The sequence below is a fragment of the Sciurus vulgaris genome (genome assembly GCF_902686455.1).
Source record: "Sciurus vulgaris genome assembly, chromosome: 15".
Classification (NCBI taxonomy): Eukaryota; Metazoa; Chordata; class Mammalia; order Rodentia; family Sciuridae; genus Sciurus; species Sciurus vulgaris.
Window position 1 is genome coordinate 21,635,429 of NC_136476.1, and position 25,350 is coordinate 21,660,778.

The 25,350-nt window shown below is 35.1% G+C and overlaps 1 protein-coding gene across 3 annotated transcripts in view; it reads right to left on the reverse strand.

Annotated features, from left to right (window-relative positions):
- The window catches only part of LOC306645373 (uncharacterized protein), a 169,342-nt gene that overhangs the window by 32,954 nt on the left and 111,038 nt on the right, over positions 1-25,350 (reverse strand). For 2 of the 3 annotated variants that reach the window (XR_013759613.1, XR_013759614.1), the window contains one exon: positions 23,310-24,224. Coding sequence is in view for 1 of the 3 variants with exons in the window: in XM_079113110.1 (XP_078969236.1) it covers positions 24,116-24,224 (109 nt within the window). In the remaining 2 variants the exon portion in view is untranslated. Of the gene's footprint in view, positions 1-23,309; positions 24,225-25,350 lie in introns of those variants that run through there. The other variant, XM_079113110.1, reaches the window with a different exon arrangement.

Consider the following 25,350-nt stretch of genomic DNA (forward strand, 5'->3'; position numbering starts at 1 on the left):
TTCATATATTTATTAATCACCTGTATATCTTCTTCTGTAAAATGTCTGTCCAGTTCCTTGGTCCATTATTTATTGGGTTCTTTGTATTTTTGATGTAAAGTTTTGTAAGTTCTTTATAAATTTTGGAGATAAGTGGTGTATCTGAAGTACGTGTAGAAAAGATTTCTACCACTCTTTAGGCTCTATTTCCACATTATTGATTGTATCCTTTGCTGAGAAAAAGTTTTTTAGCTTGAACCCATCCAGAGCAATAGTAACCAAAACAGCATGGTATTGGCACCAAAATAGACAGGTGGACCAATGGTACAGAGTAGGAGGCACAGAGACAAACCTACATAGATCCATTTACCTCATACTAGACAAAGAAGCCAAAAACATACAATGGAGGAAAGATAGCCTGTTCAACAAATGGTGCTGGGAAAACTGAAAATCCATATACAGTAAAATGAAATTTAACCTCTATCTCTCAACCTTGCACAAAATGAAACTCAAAATGGATCGAGAACTTAGGAATTACAACAGAGACCCTGCTCTAAATAGAAGACAAATTTTCAAAGAATGTTTCTCATTTTCATTATGACTTCTACTTTTACTCTTGGGCCACTGAGAAGGGTATTTCTCAATATCCCAAAATATAGAAAAATTTTCTAGGGTATCTTTTTGTTATTGACTTCTGGGTTTATTGCACTGTGTTTATTGCAGTATTAGTCTTCTGAAATTTTTGAAGTCTTGCCAAGAATACAGTCAATTTTTTTGACTGTTACATGTTTTCTTATAAAAAGAAAGAGAATGAGTGAGAAAGAGAGAAAAGGAAAGTGAGAACACTTTGTAATTCTTGAGTACAATATTGTATAAATACCCTTTAAGTCAAATTGTTCAAAAAAAATTTTTTATTATAAACAAATGAGATACATGTTGTATCTCTGTTTGTACATGGAGTAAAGACATACCATTTGTGTAATCATAAATTTACATAGGGTAATGTTGTTTGATTCATTCTGTTATTTTTTCCCTTCCCCCCACTCCTCCCACCCCTCTTTTCCCTCTATACAATCCTTCCTTCCTCCATTCTTGCCCTGCTCCCTAACCCTAACTCTAACCCTAACACTAATCCCTCCCACCCCCCATTATGTGTCATCATCCACTTATCAGCGAGATCATTCATCCTTTGGTTTTTTGAGATTGGCTTATCTCACTTAACATGATATTCTCCAATTTCATCCATTTGCCTGCAAATGCCATAATTTTATCGTTCTTATGGCTGAGTAATATTCCATTGTATATATATGCCACAGTTTCTTTATCCATTCATCAACTGAAGGACATCTACGTTCCACAATCTGGCTATTGTGAATTGAGCAGCTATGAACACTGATGTGGCTGTATCTCTGTAGTATGCTGATTTTAAGTCCTTTGGGTATAGGTCAAGGAGTGGGATAGCTGGGTCAAATGGTGGTTCCATTCCAAGTTTTCTAAGGAATCTCCACACTGATTTCCAGAGTGGCTGCACTAATTCACAGCCCAACCAGCAATGTATGAGTGCACCTTTTTCCCCACATCCTCACCAACACCTATTGTTGCTTGTGTTCTTGATAATCGCCATTCTAATTGGGGTAGGATGGAAACTTAGGGTGGTTTTGATTTGCATTTCTCTTATTACTAGAGATGTTGAACATTTTTTCATATGTTGGTTGATTGCTTGTAGATCTTCTTTGGTGAAGTGTCTGTTCATTTTCTTAGCCCATTTGTCGATTGGGTTATTGTATTCTTGGTGTTGAGTTTTTTGAGTTCTTTATATATTCTGGAAATTAGCGCTCTATCTGAAGTATGATTGGCAAAGATTTTCTCCCACTCTGTAGGCTCTTTCTTTGCATTGCTGATAGTTTCCTTTGCTGAGAGAAAGCTTTTCAGTTTGAATTCATCCCAGTTGTTGATTCTTGCTTTTATTTCTTGTGCTATGGGAGCCCTGTTGAGGAAGTCTGGTCTTAAGCCGACATGTTGAAGATCTGGATCTACTTTTTCTTCTAATATCTGCAGGGTCTCTGGTCTGATTCCGAGGTCCTTGATCCATTTTGAGTTCAGTTTCATGCAGGTGAGAGATATGGGTTTAGTTTCATTCTGTTGCATATGGATTTCCAATTTTCCCAGCACCATTTGTTGAAGAGGCTACCTTTTCTCCATTGCATATTTTTGGCCCCTTTGTCTAGTATAAGAAAATTGTATTTATTTGGGTTTGTGTCCGTGTCCTCTATTCTGTACCATTGATCTACCTGTCTATTTTGGTACCAATTCCATGCTCTTTTTGTTACTATTGCTTTGTAGTATAGTTGAAGTTCTGGTATTGTGATACCCCCAGCTTAATTTTTCTCACAAAGGATTGCTTTAGCTATTCTGGGTTTCTTATTCTTCCAGATGAATTTCATAATTGCTTGCTCTATTTCTGTAAGGTACATCATTGGATTTTAATTGGAATTGTATTGAATGTGTATAGCACTTTTGGTAGTATGGCCATTTTGACAATATTAATTCTGCCTATCCAAGAACATGAGAGATCTTTCCATCTTCTAAGGTTTTCTTTAATTTCTTTCTTCAGTGTTCTGTAGTTCTCATTGTAGAGGTCTTTCACATCCTTTGTTAGATTGATTCCCAACTATTTTATTTTTTTTTGAAGCTATTGTGAATGGGGTAGTTTTCCTAATTTTTCTTTCCAGAGATTCATCACTTATGTATAAAAATGCATTAGATTTATGAGCATTAATCTTATATCCTGCTACTTTACTGAATTCACTTATGAGTTCTAAAAGTTTACTGGTGGAATTTCCTGGGTCCTCTAAGTATATAATCGTATCATCAGCAAATAGGGATAGTTTGAGTTCTTCTTATCCAATTCATATCCCTTTAATTTCTTTGTTTTGTCTAATTGCTCTGGCTAGAGTTTCAAGGATGATATTGAATAGAATTGGTGAAAGGGGGCATCCCTGCCTTGTTCCAGTTTTTAGGGGGAATGCTTTCAGTTTTTCACCATTTAGAATGATATTGGCCATGGGCTTAGCGTAGATGGCCTTTACAATGTTAAGGAATATTCCCACTATCCCTATTTTTTCCAGTGTTTTGAGCATGAAGGGATGCTGTATTTTATTGAATGCTTTTTCTGCATCTATTGAAATAATCATGTGATTCTTGACTTTAAGTCTATTGATATGGTGAATTACGTTTATTGATTTCCTGATGTTGAACCAACCTTGCATCCCTGGGATGAAACCCACTTGATCATGGTGTACTATCTTTTTAATATGTTTTTGTATGCGATTTGCTAAAATTTTGTTGAGAATTTTTGCGTCAATGTTCATTAAGGATATTGGTCTCAAATTTTCTTTCCTCAATGTGTTTCTGCTTTAGGTATCAGGGTAATATTGGCTTCATAGAATGAGTTTGGGAGGGTTCTCCCCTCTTCTATTTCATGGAATACTTTGAGGAGTATTGGAATGAGCTCTTTTTTAAAGGTTTTGTAGAACTCAGCTGAGAACCCATCTGGTCCTGGACTTTTCTTTGTTGGTAGGCTTTTGATGACTTCTTCTATTTTGTTACTTGAAATTGGTCTATTTAAACTGTGTATGTCCTCCTCGTTCAGTTTAGGCAATTCATATGTCTCTAGAAACCTGTTGATGTCTTTGAATTTTCTATTTTGTTGGAGTATAGATTTTCAAAACAGCTTCTAATTATGTTTTGTATTTCAAACGTGTCTGTTGTGATATTTCCTTGTTCATTTCAAATTGTAGTGATTTGGGTTTTCTCTCATCTTCTCTTTGTTAGTGTGGCTAAGGGTTTATCAATTTTGTTTATTTTTTCAAAGAACCAACTATTTATTTTGTCAATTTTTTGTATTGTTCCTTTTGTTTCATTTTCGTTGATTTCAGCTCTCATTTTAACTATTTATTGTCTTCTACTACTTTTGGTGTTGGTCTGTTCTTCTTTTTCTAGGCCTTGAGCTGTAGTGTTAGGTCATTTATTTGTTGAGTTTTACTTTTTTTAGTGAATGCACTCCATGAAATAAATTTTCCTCTAAGTACTGCTTTCATAGTGTCCCAGAGATATTTTTTTTAGCATTTCTTTTTTTTTAATTAAAAATCATAAATTTACATAGGGCAATGTTGTGTGATTCATTCTGTTATTTTTTTCCCTTCCCCCCACCCTTCCCACCCCTCTTTTCCGTCTATACAGTCCTTCCTTCCTCCATTCTTACCACCCTCCTTATCCCTAACCCTAAACCTAACCCTAACCCTAACGCTAACCCCTTTTACCCCCCATTATATGTCCTCATCCGCTTATCAGTGAGATCATTCATCCTTTAGTTTTTTGAGATTGGCTTATCTCAATTAGCATGATATTCTCTAATTTCATCCATTTGCCTGCAAATGCCATAATTTTATCATTCTTCAATAGCTGAGTAATATTCCATTGTATATATGTTCCACAGTTTCTTTATCCATTCATCAATTGAAGGGCATCTAGGTTGGTTCCACAATCTGGCTATGGTGAATTGAGCAGCAATGAACATTGATGTGGCTGTTTCTCTGTAGTATGCTGATTTTAAGTCCTTTGGGTATAGGTCAAGGAGTGGGATAGCTGGGTCAAATGGTGGTTTCATTCCAAGCTTTTTGAGGAATCTCCATACTGCTTTCCAGAGTGGCTGCACTAATTTGCAACCTCACCAGCAATGTATGAGTGTACCTTTTTCCCCACATCCTCGCCAACACCTATTGTTGCTTGTGTTCTTGATAATTGCAATTCTAATTGGTGTGAGATGGAATTTTAGTGCAGTTTTGATTTGCATTTCTCTTATTACTAGAGATGTTGAACATTTTTTCATATGTTGGTTGATTGCTTGTAGATCTTCTTCTGTGAAGTGTCTGTTCATTTCCTTAGCCCATTTGTTGATTGGATTATTTGTATTCTTGGTGTAGAGTTTTTTGATTTTGTAGATTCTGGAAATTAGCTCTATCTGAAGTATGATTGGCAAAGATATTCTCCCCCTCGTAGGCTCTCTCTTCACATTACTGATAGTTTCCTTTGCTGAGAGAAAGCTTTTTAGTTTGAATCTATCGCAGTTGTTGATTCTTGCTTTTATTTCTTGTGCTATGGGAGTCCTGTTAAGGAAGTCTGATCCTAAGCCAACAAGTTGAAGGTTTGGACCTACTTTTTCTTCTAATATCTGCAGGGTCTCTGGTCTGATTCCAAGGTCCTTGATCCATTTTGAGTTCAGTTTCATGCAGGTGAGAGATATGGGTTTAGTTTCATTCTGTTGCATATAGTTTTCCAGTTTTCCCAGCACCATTTGTTGAAGAGGCTATCTTTTTTCCATTGCATATTATGACGCTCTCAGTTGTTCGAGTTCACTGCTCCAGCAGGGGGAGGGGTGTCTCGCCGGGCAGCTCTATTTCACAAAGTTCCCTGTGTTCTGGGACTACCGTCCCTTCCGGGACGCCTCCCCAACAGGAGAGACTCACCCGGCTGCTTTGAGTTGGTCCCAAGTCTCTCAATATCTCCTCTTTTGAATCCTGAGTCCTGGAGCAACATGAAATGCAGCCACTCTCTAGTCTGCCATCTTGAGAACCTTGTTCAGATCTTCTATGCATTTAGAGATGTGTGTTAGTGTGTGTGTTTTTTGTGAATTCCTGATAGAAGTATGTTTAAAATCTCCTAATATGATAACAAATTTATTTGTTTATTCTTGGATTCTTTGGCTTTTTACTTTAATAAAATACTATTATGCTTATACAAATTTTAAAATGTTATATATTTCTGGTAAATTGAATCTTTATTATTATGACATAATTCTACCTAATGCCTTAAAGATAACTTTGTCTGATGTAAATATACTTAAACATTTTTTTCTGCTTGCTATTATCATGTTAACTTTTTCCTAGTCATCAACTTTTTAATCTTTCTATATCCTTATATTTGAGGTGTATCTCATAAATAATACATGACTGTATTTTATTGTCAGTAATCTGGCATGACAGTCTTTGTTTTTTAACTAGAGTATTTGGTTCATTAATATTTAGCATAATCAGTCACATATTCATATCTACTATTATATTTTGTGTCAATTGTCTCCTACTATTTTCATTATTGCCTTATTTTGCATTTATTATTCATTTTTCCTTATTCCCTTTTGTTCCCAAGCTTGTTTCAAAGTTACATACCCTGATTCTATTTATTTAATGAGTAACCTATAATTTACAACTTGCATATTTAACTTAGCACACTTAAACTTAATCAATGCCCTTATAATTTCCTTGCAAGATCTTAGGCCTAATTCAATTACCATATCCATAACTGAAATGTTATTTTTATGTGATTAATATATATTTAGATCACACATGTGTTAGTACTTTCTTTACTTTTCCTAGTAGATACCCTTTAAAATGCCTGTAGTGAAAATCTGCTAGTACCATATTTCCTCACTTTTGATCTATGAAAATATTATTATTGAAAGATATTTTGCCTTGGCATAGAATTCTTGATTGGACATTATCTTTCATATCCTTAAATATATCATTCCAGTGTTCTTGGCTTCATTTTTATTGTTGAGGAATTGGCTGTCAGTTTGTTACTCCTGCAGGGTAATACGTAATTTTTCCCAGGCTGTTTTCAGATCTTGTTTTAAATATCTTACAGTTTTTCTATGCTATGCCTTAATGTAGGTTTAATTTTATATCTCCTGTTGGGGATTCATTAAGCTCTTGAAGAAAGAAAAGAAAAACCTTAAGAATTGGACACTGCATCATTGTGGAAACTACCCTATTGCCCTATTATTATACTTTATTTTTTTTTTCAGGACTGGGGATTGAACCCAGGAGTGCTGTACCACTGAGATACACCCTTAGTCCTTTTTTCTTTTTTAGATAAGTTCTTCCTAAGTTGTTGAGGCTGGGCTCTAACTTGCAATCCTCTGGCCTCAGCCTCCCAAGTAGCTGAAATTACAAGTGTGCACCACTGTACCTAGCTTCATTATACCTTTAAATATTGCCAACATCAGATCTCTTTGTTTTCCTCCATGGAATCTAATCAGAAATATTTATTTTAGGGATGATGGCAGATTAGGAGAAGGGTGCATTCTCTGTTTGTCAACTTAAGATTCAAGCAGAAGGAGAAGAGTATTCCTACTCAGTGACATGAGTGACTTAGGGAATTCATTGAAATTCAACAAAGGGCAGTAAAATAATCATAGAGAAAGTTGGAAGCCTTAAACATAAAATAAAAAAGAATATGTCAGAGATGTGTCTACTTGGCTGGGGGCAATGGTGCCAATGCCACCAGCCCATTTCAGAGGGAAGAGGCACCAACAGAAAGAGAGGAAAGTTTGGTGAATAAACTAGGCTTGGGGGAACCTGTGGAATAGAGAGGGATGCTGATGCTAATTAAGCCAGAGATGGTGGGCAAGTGGATGATTAAAAAGTAATCAGAGTCACTTGGCTAATGAGCAGAAAATCACAGCCAAAACCATCTGCAAATGACCTCATGGCAGTGAGAAGAGGCAGGAGATCAGGAGCTTGTAAGGGCCTTGTCAGCCTGACCCAGCAGTCTCCTATTGGGGGTCCAGAGTGTTCCTGGACTAGTGTGACTGAAACTGGCTCAAAGAAGTTATGCATAGGGTGATCCAGGCTGGGGATACTGAGGAAAGTGAGCTCTCTTTGTTGCAAGTAGCCCAAATGAGCAGCTGTGAAGAGATTACACACCAGCCTGACGGGCACATCTGCACCCCTGGTCTGATCCTGAGTAATTCACATCCACAGCAGAGGAATATGTGAGACACATGGAGGTTTAGATTCCCCCATTCTAAGAGTAGAATTTGGGGGACATCCCGAGACCCAGATAGCCAGCAGACTCTGCATCTGACCAGCAACAGGGGATGTGCATCTAACCTTTTGACAAAGTTCCAAGATACAGCCAGAACTAAACCCCAGCCCTAAGGGCTTCCCATTTAGAACTCTGCATCAGCCTCACTTTGGGAGGACGTCAGTTGTCACTACCCCCCTGTCAACCCTATGCTGTACTGTCAGACGGAAATGGAGCGCTGTTACCACCAGCTTTGACTTCAGGCCACAACAGTTAGCAGCTTGGTGAGAAACATGAATAAGTCAGAATCAACAACCCCTGACCCTTGATGGAAGAGTTACAGAGCATCCGAAAAAGGAATGCAAAGGCATAATAGCATAAACAATGAAAATTCATTCTTGACAACAGTTTTGACCACCTTAGAAATAAATCCTTTATTTCTCATTAAGATTTTTTTCCACCATTTAAGAAATATTTTTATAACTCTTTTTCATCCTGTGTGAGTGGTTGTGCACACATGCTTGTTCTTGTTGCACTGATAGGTTCAAGCGTGCATATGTGTAATTTTTCTCTGATTTCAATTGCTCTTTTCTTCACTCAATTGTTATTTAGCTTTGTTTTGATTTTGGTAGGGTAGAATATTATGTGGTTTTGATTTCGCAAGATTTTTGTTTGTTTGTATCTTTACTTTTATTCTTATTATTCTTTATTCATTTTCTTCCCATTCTAATAGCCAAATTTCAATTCTTCTTCTGTTTCTTTACTACTTTTAGCTTTATAAAAATTCCTCCTTCTTTATAGTCATCACTTGCAACCTCTCTCCTGATTCCCCTCTATTCACTTTTGAAATATTTAAAACTTTCTCTTGTCTTCCTCGTTTATTTTCTCTTCATTTAAGGAACCGTAATTTCACTATCTAGTATAACTATTTATATATATATATATATGTATATATATATATATATATATATATATATATATATAAAACTCCTACCTATTTTATGCTGTTGTGGTTACTAATAGGTTGAATGACATAATTGATACCTGCTGTTTAATGTCTGATCTATTTCAGGGCTATTTATTGTTGATGCTGATGTTTAATGCTGACCCCTTCAAGTGGTAATCAGTGAAGTACAAGTCATAGTAGGCAGTGGACATGTATTTAAAGACTGCATATTTGTTACTGCCATTATTACTATTCCTTGCTCCCTCTTTCTCTAATAGGGTTTTGGAAGTTATTGGGACACAATAGGTTTTCAGGGTAGAGATTCTGCTGCTTAGTAGCAGTAAACATCACTCCACATGCAATCTAGCCTCACTTGAGCTCCAATATATTTCAACACATAAAATAGGGGCAATTAAAAACCTCAAACCAAAGACAATGTCCAAAGTAGGAACTGTTAGAGGGGGACCTCAGGTCACATTCACATAGCAAAAACAGTGAAGTTCCTAGAATAGAAAAGATAACAACACTCCAAAGGACACATACTCAAAGAAGAATAGGAACACATTTCAACAGATATGCAAGTTCAAGACCTCCAAAACTATGGCGAAACAGGTAAATAAGTCTCCCACCAAAGTTTATAATCTCCAAGAAAAAATCCACAAATATGAAAGAAGACAAAACTTCAGGAAAAGATTATAAAATGCTAATTATTTAAATGTTCAATGAGCTAAAAGATCCGAGATATGAATAAGCAAACCCAGGAGGTGAAAGACCATTTCAATAAAGAAATAGAGATACTGAAAAAAATCAATCAGAACTCCTGGAAATGAAAGACACAATAAATAAAATTAACTCACTTGAAAGTATCACCAATAGATTAGATTATGTAAAAAATAGAACTTCAAGCCTCAAAGAAAGTACTTCATTCCTTGGGAACAGGATAAATGAACTTGAATATTCAGTATGCAATAATGGGGAATAAAGAAAGATCATGATCAGAATATACAAGAACTCTGGGGCAACATCAAGAGACCAAATTTGAGAGTCATTGAATGAAAATATAGACTACATACATTAAGAACTTTTTCAGTGAAATTATAGCAGAAAATGTTCCTAAACTTAGAAATGAGATGGACATCCACATATAGGATGCATACAGAATCCCAAATAGACAAGATCAGAAAAGAACCTCTCTAAGCACATCAGAGTCAAAACACCTAACATAGAAAATAAGCAAAGACTATTAAAAGCAGCAAGGGAAAAACATCAGGTCACCTTTAGAAGCAAACTAATAAGGTTCACTTCTGATTTCTCAAACCAGACCTTAAAATCTAGGAAGTCTTGGGAGACATTTCAAGACCTAAAAGAAAACAATTGCCAGTCAAAATCACTATACCCAGTAAAGCTATATTCCAGAATATAAGAAGAAATAAAAACTTCATGAAAAAGATAAAAAGAATTCTTGACCACTAATTCAGTACTACAAAAATACTTAAAGGTATACTACATACAGAAGAACTCAAACACAAACTCCAAAACTCCCAAATGGAGATGCTTTTTTGAAGAGAAACTAAATGAAAATTAAGACCAAATTAAATATAGCAAGCAAACCAAAATGGAGGGAAATAACAAACTTCTATCCATAATAACAATGAATGTGAATTGTCTTAACTTCCCAGTTAAAATACAGAGATTGGCAAAACTAAGATTTCATCTCACTCTAGTCAGAATGGTAATTATCAAGAATACAACAAATAATAAGTATTGACGAGGATGTGGGGGAAAAGATACACTCATACATTGCTGGTGGGACTGCAAATTGGTGCAACCACAATGGAAGCAATATGGAGATTCCTCAGAAAACTTGGAATGGAACCACCATTTGACCCAGCTATCCCACTCCTTGGTTTATACCCAAAGGACTTAAAATCAGCATACTACAGTGATGCAGCCTCATCAATGTTTATAGCAGCTCAATTCAGGATAGCTAAACTATGAAACCAACTTACATGCTCTTCAACAGATAAATGGATAAAGAAAATGTGGTACATATATACAATGGAATATTACTCAGTAATAAAGAAGAATTAAATTATGGCATTTACAAGTAAATGGATGGAACTAGAGAACATCGTGCTAAGTGAAATAAGTTAATCCCCAAAAAACCAAAGACCAAATATTTTCTCTGATAAGTGGATGCTGATCCATAGTGTGTGTGTTGGGAGGTAGTTAGGGAAGAATGAAGAAACTTTGGATTGTGCAAATGGGAGTGTGGGGAAGGGTGGGGCAGTGGGGATGGGAAGGATGGTAGAATGAGACAGACATTACTACCCTGTATACATTATTATACAACTGGTGTGACTCTGCACCATGTACAGCCCGAGGAAAAAGAAGTTATGCTCCATTTGTGTACAGTGTGTCAAAATGAATTCTACTATCATGTATAACTAATTAGAACAAATTAAAAAATAAAAATAAATTAAAATAAAATAAAAAGTTAGTTAGCTTTTAGGGATATAACCATCTGGGTTTGCTGCCTTTTTAATGCTAGATTTTTGCTTTTCTGATCTCTTCTATAGTGATTAGTCCATCATGATTTGATTTTTTTTGGAGGATTAATATTAGTGCGTTCTTGGAAAATAATTCATTTCCTCCAATTTTTCAAAATATTGTAGGGTCATATACAATATTACCTTGTAAATCTTTCTTTCTCTAGATAATTGCAATTATATCTTTGATAATTTTCAATGTTTGCCACATCTGGTTTAGCTGATAAGAAAGCTCAGGTGCTCTTTCTTTTGGTGCTGGTGGGAAGTTCAAACAATGTAAGCCCCACCTTACATGTGGATACTCTCACCTCAACTCTAAATTCTAACCACAATAAAACCCAAAACAGTCTCTTTTCTTTACTCTCTCAAATAATATTTGGACCTGCTTGGCAAGGTGCCCTAGGATCCCAGAAACTCTTATTATATGAACACTAAATCTTCTCATATCCTCTTTTAAAAAGACAGAGATTGGTAGAATGGATTAAAAAATCAAGATCTAACTGTATGCTCTTTGCAAGAGACTCATCTTGTAGGCAAGGAAATTACAGGTTAAAAGTAAAAGGATGAAAAGAATATATCCCATGCAAATGGAGACCATAAACAAGCAGAAATACTTAATTTTCATATCTAACAAAGCAGATTTCAAGTAAAAATAAATCAGAAGGAACAAGGCCACTACATACTGGTAAATGGAACTATCCAAGAAGATGACATAATGATAGTAAATATTTATGCCCTAAATGTCAATGCATACAGATAAATAGATATTTATTGACATTAAATCCCAAATAGAGCCCAATGCAATAATACTGGGTGATTTCAACACACCACTTTCACCAATAGAGAGTTCAACCTGACATGAAATCAATAAATATATTTTTGATCTAAATAATACTATAAATCAAATGGACCTAACAGCTATCTATAGAACATTTGACCCACAACAGCCAAATTCAGTTTCTCAGTGGCTCATGGAAATTTTTCCAAAATTGACCATTTTCTAGGTCACAGTGTAAAGTCTTAGCAAATACAAAGAAATTGATACGATTCCATGCATCAAGATTAAAATGAAATGAAATTAGAAATAAATGGAAAAATTACAGAAACCACATAAACATATGGAGATTGAACAATACTCTTAAATGAGAAATGGATCATAGAAGAAATGAGAGAAAAAAATAATTTCTTATAAACAAATGAGAACAAAGAAATATCACGTCAAATATCTGGGATAGTATGGGACAGCACTAAGTGGAAATTTATAGCATTGAGGGCCTACTTTAAAAACAGAAAGATCCTAAATAATCTAATGCTACATCTTAGGCCCTAGAAAACAAAGAACAAACTAATTCCAAAGTCAATAGAAGACAAGAAATAATTAAGATTAGAGCTAAAATTAATGAAATTGAGAATACAAAAAATACAAAGGATCAATGAACCAGAGTTGGTTCTCTGCAAGGATAAACAACATTGGTAAACCATTAGCCAAACTAACCAAAAGAAAGGGAGAGAAGACCTAAATCAACAAAGGAGATATTACCACAGACTCTTCCAAAATTGGGAGGACCATTAGAAACTATTTTGAAAATTTCTACTGCAATAAATCAGAAAATCTAGAAGATTGACAATTTCCTAGACACATATGACCGGCCCAAATTGAACCAGGAAGATATATAAATTCTAAACTGAATGCTATCAAGCAATGAGATGGAAGCAGCAACTAAAAGCTTCCAACAAAGAAAAGTTCAGGACTAAATGAATTCTTGACTGAGTTCTACTGGACCTTTAAAGAACAAACATCAGTCTTCCCCAAATTATTCCACAAAATAGGAAGGAAGGGAACACTCCCAAACACATTCTATGAAACCAGTTTAATCAGATACCAAATCCAGACAAAGACACACCAAGGGAAGAAAACTACACCAATATACCTGTTTAACATAGGCACAAAAATATAAAAATATTAGCAACTGTAATAAAAAATGCAACAAGAAGATATTACCCCATGATCAAGTGTGTTTCACAATAGGGATGCAAGTTTGGTTCAACATATACAAATCAAAAAAATGTAATTCATTCACCACATAAATAGAATTAAAGATAAGAACTATATGATCCATCTCAATAGATGCAGCAAAGGCTTTTGACAAAATCGAGGATCCATTCATGTTAAAAATGCTGGAAAAACTATGCACAGAAGGAATTTACCTCAACATTGCAAAAATTTTATATGACAAACCCAAAGTCAACATCATACTGAACAGAAAAACTGAAAGCATTTCCTCTGAAGTCAGGAACAAGGATATCCACTTCACCACTCCTATTCAATATAGTTCTTGACACTCTAGCCAGAGCGATTAGACAAGAGAAGAAAATTTAAAAGGTACAAATAGAAAAAGAAAGGGTCAAATTTTCTGTTAGCCAATGACATGATCCTTTGTCAGGAAGACCTGAAGAACTCCACTGGAAAACTTCTACAGCTAATAAACAAATTCAGCCAAGTAGCAGGAGGAAAGATCAACATTTATAAATTAAGTTTTCCTATACTTCAGTAGTGAATCTGCTGAGCAAGAAATCAGGGAAAGTGTCCCATTCATAATAACCTCAAAATAAAGAGCAAAATCAAAGCTAAATAAAACAAAACTTTGGGAATAATCTAACCACAGAGTTAAAAGACCTCTACAATGAAAACTATAGAACACTGAAGAAAGAATTTCATCTTAGAAGATGAAAACAAAACAAAACACATTCTTGGATAGGCAGAAATAGTATTGTCAAAATGACCATATTGCCAAAAGCATTATACAGATTCAGTGCAATCCCCATCAAAATAGCAATGACATTCTTCACAGAAATAGAAAAATGGCCTTAAAATTCATTTGGAAAAATGAAAGACCCAGAGTAGCCAAAGCAATTCTGAGCAAGAAGAGTGATGCTGGAGGCATCCCATTACCTGATGTCAAATTATACTACAGAGCTATAGTAACAAAAACAGCATGGTATTGGCAGTAAAATCATAAAGACTAATAGAATAGAAGACACAAAGACAAACTCATATTGTTACACTTATCTGATATTTGACAAAGGTGCCAAAATATATGTTGGAGAAAAGATACCCTTTTTAACAAATGGTATTGGAAAAGTATCCATATGTTGAAGAATAAAACTACACTCTTTTCTCTCACCCTGCATAAAAGTTAAAAAAATGGATCAAAATTTAGGAATTAGACCAGAAATTTTGCAATTACTGGAAGAAAACATTCAGAAAAATTTTACATATGGTTATGGGCACTAACTTCCTTAACAAGACTCCTAAACTTCAAAAAATAAAACCAAAAATAAATAAGTGGGACAGTATCAAATTAAAAAGCTTCTTCACAGCAGAGAAAATGATTGAGAGTGTGAATAGAGAGCCTACAGAATTGGAAAAAATCTTTGCCACAAACTCCTCCAACAAGGAATTAATATTCAGAATATTCAAAGAATTCAAAAGCTTAACACCAAACTCCAAGAACAAAACAATAAAACAAAACAAAACCAACAAAATTTTTAAAAAATCAATAAATGGGCAAAATAAACAGACATTTTTTAAAAGAAGAAACACAAATGACCAACAAATATATGAAAAAAATGTTCAACATCCCTGGTAATCAGAGAAATGTAAATCAAACCTACACTGAGATTTCATCTCTCCAGTTAGAATGGCAATCATCAGGGTAGGAAGGATAGTAGAGTGAAACTGACATTATTACCTCATGTACATATATGACTGCATGACTGATATGATCCTACAATATATACAATCAGAAAAATGAATATTTTTTCATATATCTGTTGATTATTTGTAGATATTCTTCTGTGAAGTGTCTGCTCATTTCCTTAGCCCAGTCATTGATTGGGTTTTTGCATTCTAGGTGTAAAGTTTTTGAGTTCTTTATGGATTCTGGAGATTAGTGCTCTATCTGAAGTGTGTGTGACAAAGATTTTCTCCCACACTAGGCTCTCTCTTTACATTGTTGAGTTTCCTTTGCTGAGAAAAAGCTTTTAGATTGAGTCTATCCCAATTATTGATTCCTTTTTTTATTTTTTGTGCTTTGGGAGTCATGTTAAGGAAATCTGGTCCTAAGCTGACATGATGAGGATTTGGGCCTACTTTTTCTTCGATTTCGTGCAGGGTCTCTTGTCTAATGCCTAGGTCCTTGATCCATTTTGAGTTGAGTTTTGTGCAGGGTGAGAGATAGGGGTTTAGTTTCATTTTGCTGCATATGGATTTCCAGTTTTCCCAGCACTTCTTGTTAAACAGGCTATCTTTTCTCCATTGTATGTTTTTGGCACCTTCGTCTAGTATGAGATGACTGTATTTATGTGTGTTTGGCTCTGTGTCCTCTATTCTGTGCCATTGGTCTACCTATCCATGTGCCAATACCATGCTGTTTTTGTTACTATTGCTCTGTAGTACAGTTGAAGGTCTGATATTGTAATACCACCTGCTTCACTCTTCCTGCTAAGGATTGCTTTAGCTATTCTGAATCTCTTATTCTTCCAAATGAATTTCATGATTGCTTTCTCTATTTCTATGAGGGACATCATTGGGATTTTAATTGGAATTGCATTGAATTTGTATAGCGCTTTTAGTACCAAGAATACAAATAACCCAATCAATAATAGGGGTAAGGAAATGAGCAGATACTTCACAGAAGAAGATCTATAAGCAATCAACAGATAAAAGAAAAAATGCTCAACATCTCTAGTAATAAGAGAAATGCAAATCAAATTTACCCTAAAATTTTACTCACTCCAATTAGAATGTCTATTTTCAAGAACACAAGCAACAATATGTGTTGGCAAGGATGTGGGGAAAAAGGTACACTCATACATTGTTGGTGGGGTTGCAAATTGATGCAGCCACTCTGGAAAGCAGTATGGAGATTCATTAGAAAACTTGGAAAGGAAACACCATTTACCCAGCTATCCCACTCCTTGGCCTATACCCAAAGGACTTAAAATCAGCAACTACAGTGACTACAGCTACATCAATGTTTATAGCAGCTCAATTCACTATAGGTAGATTGTGGAACCGATCTAGATGTCCTTCAATAGATGAATGGATAAAGAAAGTGTGGTATATATACACAATGGAATATTATTCATCCACAAAGATGAATAAAATTATGGCATTTGCAGGTAAATGGAAGGAGTTGGAGAGTATCATGCTAAGTGAAATAAGCCAATCCCAAAAACCCAAAGGCCAAATGATTTCTCTGATAAGTGGATGATGACACATAATGGGGAGTGGGGAAGTGAGAGAAGAATGGAAGAAAGATGGATTGTATAGACAGAGATGAGGGGTGGGGAGAGGGCAGGGGGTAAGGAAAGATAATAGAAAGAGACAAACATCATTACCCTATGTACATCTATGATTGTGCAAATGATGCGACTCTGCTTTGTGTACAACCAGAGAAACCATAGTTGTATCCCATTTGTCTACAATGAATCAAAATTAAAAAAAAAAAAAAAAGGAATATCTCTGGCACTGAAGGTAAAAAATGTAACTATATCAATCAGAAAAAAAATGAGCGTACACTCCATTTATGTATGATCTATCAGAATGTATAAATGTGTTCTGTCATGTACAACCAATTAGAACAAATAAAAAAATTTAAAAGAATACAAATAATAATAAATGCTGCTGAGAGCATGGGAGAAAAGGTGCACTCATTGTTGATAGGATCGAATTAGTACACCACTCTGGAAAACATTAGGGAGGTTCCTCAAAAGATTCCAAATAGGACAACCATAGGACCCCACTATCCCATTCCTTGGTATTTATCCCAAAGAACTAAAATCAGTATACTACAGTGATATAGGCACATCAATGTTTATAGCAGGACAATTCATAAAATCCAAGTTATGGAACTGGTTCAAGTGTCCATCAACAGAAGAATGGATTAATAAAATGTGAATGGATTAAAATGGATTAATATACACACACAATGGGGTTTTACTCAGCCACAAAGAATGAAATTATGGCATTTGCTGGTAAATGGACTGGAACTAGAGAACATCATGCTAAGTCCAATAAACCAGACTCAAAATCAGGGGTCAAATGTCTTCTATCACATGCAGAAGTTACAGCCAAGTAAGGGACAAGAAGTGGCAGGGGTGGGGTGGGAGGTGGATCTCATGAAAATGGAGGGAAGATCAGTTGAATAGAGGAAGATCAAGGAAAAGGGAGGAGATACAGGAAAGGGAAGGAAATGGGGTTAAATCTGAGAAAATTATGCTATGTACATATACAAATATACTACAGTGAATTTTACCTTTAAGTATGTCTATAAAGCATCGATTAAAAGTAAATAAACAAAAAGAAGGAAGACCAGCATAGTAGAGAAAGAGGAATAGGGGAAGGAGAAAGGGAGGGAAAGAGGAACAAAAGTAGAACAAATTAAATTCCATGCATGTATGAATATGTTAAAATGAACTCCACTGTTACGAAACATTATAATGTACTAATAAACGCATAAAAAAGGAAAAGAAAGCAAAAAAAAAAAAATTAAAAATTATCAGGCAACTAGTCTGGGACCAGGAAGCAACTCAGAACAGTTTTGGAAACTGACGTAGCAATGGGAAAAATAAAGTTAGGTTATGTTTTGATGTAAACAATAGCAATTTAATTATTGGAAGGAAAGTCAAGGAATCTGCAAAGTTAAAAATAATATATATGCATATATATAGATAGATATACATACACACACACATATTTAACCTTTTTTATTCAAGTATTTCATCTCATTTTCATTTTCCCTTTTATATTCTTCCTATGCTTCATCTTGGATAATTATTTTACTTATCTTTCAGTTCATTTACTCTTTTTTCAGCTCACATAGATTTGCTATTCTACCTGTTGAATGACTTTTTAAATTTCAAGTACTATATTTTTCATTCCTTGAATCTCGACTGTTTTTGTCAATACTCACTTGGTTATTCTTTATAGTTTTTTTGTTCCCTGTAGTTATTTTTAACTTTATGTTTTATAATTTCAACAAAGTAAGGATAGTTTTTTGTAGTCTATATCTCATAATGCCCATATATGAAATATTTAAGGGTCTTTTGCTATCTGTTGTTGTTACTTTTCTTGTTCACAAAGCATTATTTTCTTGTGTGCTTAAACTTTTATGTTTATTGAATATTTTCCTCGGAAAAATTATTTCTAGGAATTCTTTGAGGATGTGATAAAGGCACATTCCTCTGGAAAGAATTTTCTTTTCCTGTCTTGAACCTGTGAGTACTATCAGTTTGTGATCCTTTAAGAGAAGGGGAAAAAAAGGAAGGAGCTAGTAGTTTGTGAAAATGTTATGCTACTTGATGGTTTGGCTTTGGGCTCTAAGCACATGTGAAGTAGTTTAATTTTGGGCTGTCCTTATAAAAATATAATCACAGGCAGTGCTCTAACATGATAGGAGATTGCCATTGGGTTTCCTACCTTGGTAAGGTTGAGCTTTATCCTCTGTACCTTTCACACAGAATTCATGGATACTTAGACTCAAGTCTATTGGATTTAGTAAGTAATAACATCAAGATGGCAAAATAAGAGTTGTTTCCCTCACAGAAATCCAAATAACAATTATTCCCAGCAAGAATACCTTCATGAAATCTCTGAATCCAAAAGTGAGGTTAAGATAGCCCCTTAGACCACAGACCTGAGAAAGATCATATTCAATGGGAACAGACATGATTTAACTCATCCCCAAGTCAGCAAGTACTACCCACAGAGGATTCCCCTGGGATGACAATTTCAGCAATGAGAAAAGAGTTGGTGGGGGTGGTTATCAGCTTCTCCGCTGTTCTGAGTCTCACTGCAGAAGGCCTTGGGAACCACTGAGAGGACCAGCAGGGCTAGATTACCTGGACCCAGTTAAAAACAAAGGGTGGAGGTGGGGCTCACAATGACCAGTGCACAGATTTGGTAGTGGCTTTGTATTCCAGCAAACAGAGGTACTACACCAGGGAAACCAGTCCACATTACTGTGTAGGAAGCACAGTTGGCAGACCTGCATACTCAAGTTCCTAGCCAGTCTCCCCACTTAGTCCCCACACTCTATGTAAACTCATATAACTCTTGCCCAGACCAGGGGTGAATGCAGGTCATAAAATATCTGGAGATATTTTGGTTCTACCAAACCCAGTGACTGAGTAGTGACTGGTACTCTCCTTAAACCTTCTCTAGACAGGAAGGCAAGTACAGGGCAAGAAGTGTCTGTGGAGTGTAACTCAGTTGGTCAAGCAGTAAAGTCATCAAGTCTTGGTACTCAGTTTAAAGTTTTTCTGGGAAAGTACAGGTCAGTAATTATTTGCAAAGCAGAGCATCTGCTCCTGCCTAAGCCCTGATATAAAGTAGTGACCCCACAAAGTCTCAGTGCTCTGCTTGAGGTTTTCCCAAACCAGAAGACAAGTTCCCGTCTGTGTTTATCTGTGAACCATTGCCTCTGGTGTGGCCCATCCCTAGTGGCTGAGTAGTGACTCCAGAAACGTCATCCCTTCTTGGAACCCAATATGTGGCCCTGCCCAACTACAGATTCCAAGGGGCAGTACTGCCCAGCCTGGAAAGAGCCTATAACTCTGCTCAATCAGAGGTGGTCACGATGTCCAGCTAATAGCTCCATCTGACCATGCAGTCCAAACAACAATCTCCACAGATCATGGCGCAGCCAAAAGTTCCACTCAAGCTCAAAGGCAGGCAGGTTTGATAAATGCCCTTGGAGCAGAGGAAACGTCCTTGTGTCTCTTGCATCTTCCAGAGTTTCTACTTTGAATTTAGTCCTAATAAATATCTTTGTCCTTTCCTCTTACCTCTTAAATATTTTCAAAAGATTTTTCTATATTTTATTATTTATTTTTGATTCTTAACATTAGAAAGGTTAGTATAGACATCAATCCTAATGTATTAACAGAAAAAGAAGTCTCACTTTTACTTTAGAATGGTAAAATGGCTGTTATTCCTTAATTTTCTCTTTCTTTAGAATTCTAGGAGAATAGCTATTTCCCTTAAAATTTCATATAGTATTTTACTTACCATTTGTTATTTATTTATGGACTATTGTTGGTGTTTAATATAGTAAAGATTTGAGGTTCATTACTGCATTTTATACCTGATTGTTGTATTTTTTGCCTTTGCAATTTTATCCAAGCACAGATTTAGCTATGGTCCTTAAGTTTTGCTATTGCTCTATTTTCTTCATAATCAATTAATATATTTTCTAAAGTTCACTGATTATTCTTTCTGTGACCAATGGGACATCTAGAAGAATACTGCTTAATTGGAAAAACATTTGGGGACATTCAATTTATCTTTTGTTTTTGATTTCTAGATTGCACTATATGAAAATGAATTACTTAAATGATTAAAATGTCATTTCCTCCTTCATGGCCAAGCATAAAGCTAAATTTGGTAAATAGTCCATGTTTGTTTGAAAATAATGTATTCTTTAATTATCAGGTAAAATATTTGACACACACTTAAGTTTGTAAGCTTTATTGTTCATATCCTTTGTATTCACTGCTTCTTCTATAACTTATTTAGAAATGTTGCAGGTGCTTCTACTAATGCCTCTCAATGATTCTCATCTCCTGGTATTCATGTTCTGCTGTCATCTGTCCTGAACAGAATTGAACCTACTGGCTTATATCTAAGGAAAGGTGATAGAATGGAGCTTCTAATACAAAAATATTCATACACTCTGTTGGTCATTCGGTTCCTCATTCTGATAGAAGTCAGCTACCATGTACTAAATGGCCCTATGGAGGGGTTCTTTTTGCACGGAATGAAGAAAACTTTTGGTCAACACAAGAGAAGAAGTAAGAGCCTAGTCCAGTGACTTTCAAGGGAATGAGCAAATACTGTAACAACAATATTGGAAACAGATCTTTAGTGAGCTGACCTTTAAGATAAGGTTGTTGTATGAGACTTGTATGAGACTTGTGTATCTTCCAAGATTCACAATCTGCTAAAACTGAGACAAAAAGTATTTATAGTTCTAGTAATATATATAACATAAAATTTCCAATCTTAATTTTTAGCATACAGCAATATTAAGTACATTCACATTATTTTGTAGCCAATCTCCAGAACTATTTTCATTTTCACAACTAAACTCTATGTGCATTAAACAGTAACTCCCCAGTACCCTCTCCTTGCTGCTCCTGGTAACCTCAACCCTACTTTCTGTCTCTATGAATTTCTCTACACTAAGTACCTCACGTAAATAGAATCATACAATACTTGTCTTTTTTGACTGGTTTATTTTACTTAACAAATGTCCTTAGGATTCATGCCTATTGTAGCATATGTCAGAGTTCTGTTCCATTTTAGGACTGAATAACATCCCATTGTATGTATATGCTGCATTTAATTTTTACATATATATACATGTATATATTTTATATATATATATTTATATATATAGTTATACCACATCCATCTATTGATGGACTCGGGTTGCTTACATCTTTTGCTTTTGTGAACAGGGGTATATAAATCTCTAGGACCCTGCTTTCAGTTTTTTTCTACTTCTGGATATATGTCCAGAAGTAGAATTGCTGGATCATATGTTAATTCTGTGTTTAATTATTTGAGGAATTGCCATACTGTTTTTCATAGTGACTCCACAATTTTATAGTCCTACCATGAGTTCAAAAGGAATCTAATTTTTCTGCATCCTTACCAAAACTTATTTTATAAGGGGTTTGTTTTTATCGTAGCCATATTAATTGGTGAGGTGAATTTTATTAGTTTTTGGTTTGTATATTTTGAAATTTTGTTAATAAGGGCTCACATATTTAAATTTTTATAAAGGTCTGATCAACTCTTTTATAAATATAAAACAACCCTCTTTTTCCTTAAAAATATCTGTTGTACAAAATGGCAGTAGCAAGGCTACACTGAACTTCTTTTTCATTGTTATTTGCATATGCATGTTTTTCTATTCCTTAACATTTAAACTCCTTGTGTCTTATAATGTACAGCCAACAATTAGGTTGAGATGTCTTAAAATATGATTGATAATCAGTCTCTTAGAATTAGAAAATTTTGTCCATTTATATTTACTGCAATTACTACATGTTTGAATTTTAACATATTGTATTCTTTTTGATTTCTATTTTTCAATTAGTTTAAAAATTGTACTTTGATATATTAGTTCAACAATTTTTTTTATTCTTTTCCAAATCTGCTTTGTCTTTTTTTTAGTGTATTCTCTCATTTTGGTTTTCTTCTTTATTATCATTAGGAATGATTATTTTATAATTTCTTAAATTTATTATTTCAGTTTTAGGGGGAATGCCAATTTTATGTTATCATCAATTCCTTTTTGTTGTATGTGTATTTTTTTTAATCAGGCATTTTCTAAATTTTATGATGAGTTTATCACCAGCGTTTCTCTCCTTTTCCCTTAAAAGATCAATATGCACCGAGTTAAAAATATCTTGCTTCAAGCAGAGTGTGGTGGTTGCAGGCCTATAGTTCCAGCTATTTGGGAGGTTGAGACAGGAGAATACAAGTTTGAGGTCCATCTCAGAAACTTAGTGAGACCTTGTTTCAAAATAAAATTTAGACAAAAAGGGACTTTAGATGTATCTCAGTGGTAGCACACTTGCCTAGCATGTATAAGGTCTGGGTTCAATAGCTACTACTGAAAAAAAAAAATTGCCTTAGTTGAAGTGCACATTTTCTTTGTTCAGGTCCTGAGGCTGGATTTATTATGCCACATCCAGTATACACATTGATTTATCTACTCAGAATTTCTATACCAATTGAGCACTCTAAATTAGAATATCATTTATGTTCAGGTTTTTAAAAAAATATCTAATAAGAATTTTTTTGCCCAATTCCAAGAACAAGAAGAGAAGAAATTACCAGTCATTTTCCTTGTCCAAAATTTGGAGTTTTTCTAATCTCACTTTGTAGGGGGAAAAACCCCCAAAACCAAAACCCAAAACAAAACAAAAAAACACATATAACTATTTGGGCTCTTGGCTTTACACAAAGTTTTGGTGCATGTTTTTACTCTACCTGGGCACTAACCAAGTCTCCTGCCTTGCATGCATATTAAAATTGTAGGGCCCCCAACTCAGTCTAATATGCCCTTGGGATGAGTGTCCTGGCATTACCTTCTGCACTCATCAGTCTGGGGATATACTCTGTTGCCTGGAAATGAGGAATTTCTCATTCCATCAAGTTCAGCCACATTAATTTTTTTCTTATATTTATTTATATTTGTATCAGGGAGAGAACTAAATAAATCCATATTCAGTTCACCATGGTGCTGGAATTCTAAGTTCTACACCAATAAGAAGGGACACAGTGATGTCTAATGTCCCTGATATATTGGAAGTTCTATTATTTTCAGTACCACTACTGACTTTCTTTAATGTGTGGACATTCATTGTGAATTCTTGTAGTTTTTGCCTCTGACTGATTCCTTAGATACCAGAAACTCTTAATGTAAGAATTTCCACAGAAAGTATCACATTTTATGATTTATATTCATGTGGTTCCATGTCAGTGTCTCAGTGAATATTGGAGAGTGTGTGACTAGTTCTTTGTCTACCTTTTTTTCCAAAATAGAATTTCTGCCTTGGTTTTCAATGTCAGTAAATCTATTTAGCACCATGCCATCTCCTTTTCTGTGAAGCTTATGGTAGGATTGTCATTCTCTTCCCCCTTATATTTAAGTAAGGCAGTGTAACTTCTACTGGCCGATGAAGTAAAAGTAGATGATACCACTTCCTGGTGGAAGCTTGAAAAGTTAGTATGGGCTTCACCACATTTTCTTTTCTGTCCTTCTGATGCTGACAATATTCTTGATGGTGTTGCTTCTTTAGCCGAGGTCCTAGAATGAAAAACATGCAGAGTAGTGTTTTTAACCAGCTTAAAATTTACAAGGAATCTTGCTGGGAAATAAACTTTGTTGTCCAAGTTTGGGGGGTGGCTTGTTACGGTGGCATAATTTAACCCTTCTTGAGTGATATGAGAACAAGTGGGCAGCTTTTTTTCCATTATATTCCCCATAGTTTAGCACAAGGCCTAGCACAGTGTTGGTGATTTCTTAAATTGAATTTTAGAAGAAGAACTCTAATTCCTCTGGTAACAGTGACAGTATAGAAGCTTTCTGATTATTCTGATATTTGGTCTCAAATCCTCAGTACATTCTATCTGCCTTTTCTTCTGGAGCAAGGGAGAAGAACATTGGACTTAGTTACAAATGGAAATCACTTTGTTTGGTACAAAACTCACTGGAAAAAGGAAGATGAAGGGCATTTTCTTCAGTGGGTAATCTGCTACTACATGTCCTGTAAAGGCTAAATGTTCTTTTCTGTTAACCCATAAGAAATAGTTCTAAATAGGGGAAGAGGCAATGTTTTATTTTTCTCTTAATAAAAGAGTAAGGGGAAAAACACTTTCTGAACACAGAATTCTGTTTGGGGAGGACTTTGACTATCATTGAGTCTACTACTCTGCCTTCAAGAAACCCATCTTTGAAAAATATGTTTTGTTCTCTGAAGATATGAAGCCATTTTTGGTATATAAAGCAAGATGATTGAATTTTCCAATAGAAATGCGTATTCCCTTGGTCAGACAAGTATTTTGTAGATTTTTAATTTTTTTCTACAAGGTAGAATAATCGTGTGATATACTTTCCAAGCATAGAGACATTTGAGAGTTAAAGAAGGCACTGCTGTCAATTACTATAAACTTATTTTTCTGGATAAACTGTATGAACGTCTTACAAATAGAGACATGTATGAATGTGAATTTCATAACATAATCAAGGCTTTTAAGTCCACTGTTCTAAGAACAGTCAGCTGAGTGATTGAAAGACAAGGGAAGAAAACATTATCTTCAGTGAGAATTTCGATGAGTGACATCATTTTCCCACTAGCTGATTTTCACTAAATTCTCTTCAGATATGCCCCTAGTGAGATCTTTGATACCCTTTCACAAGGTGCACAAACTTT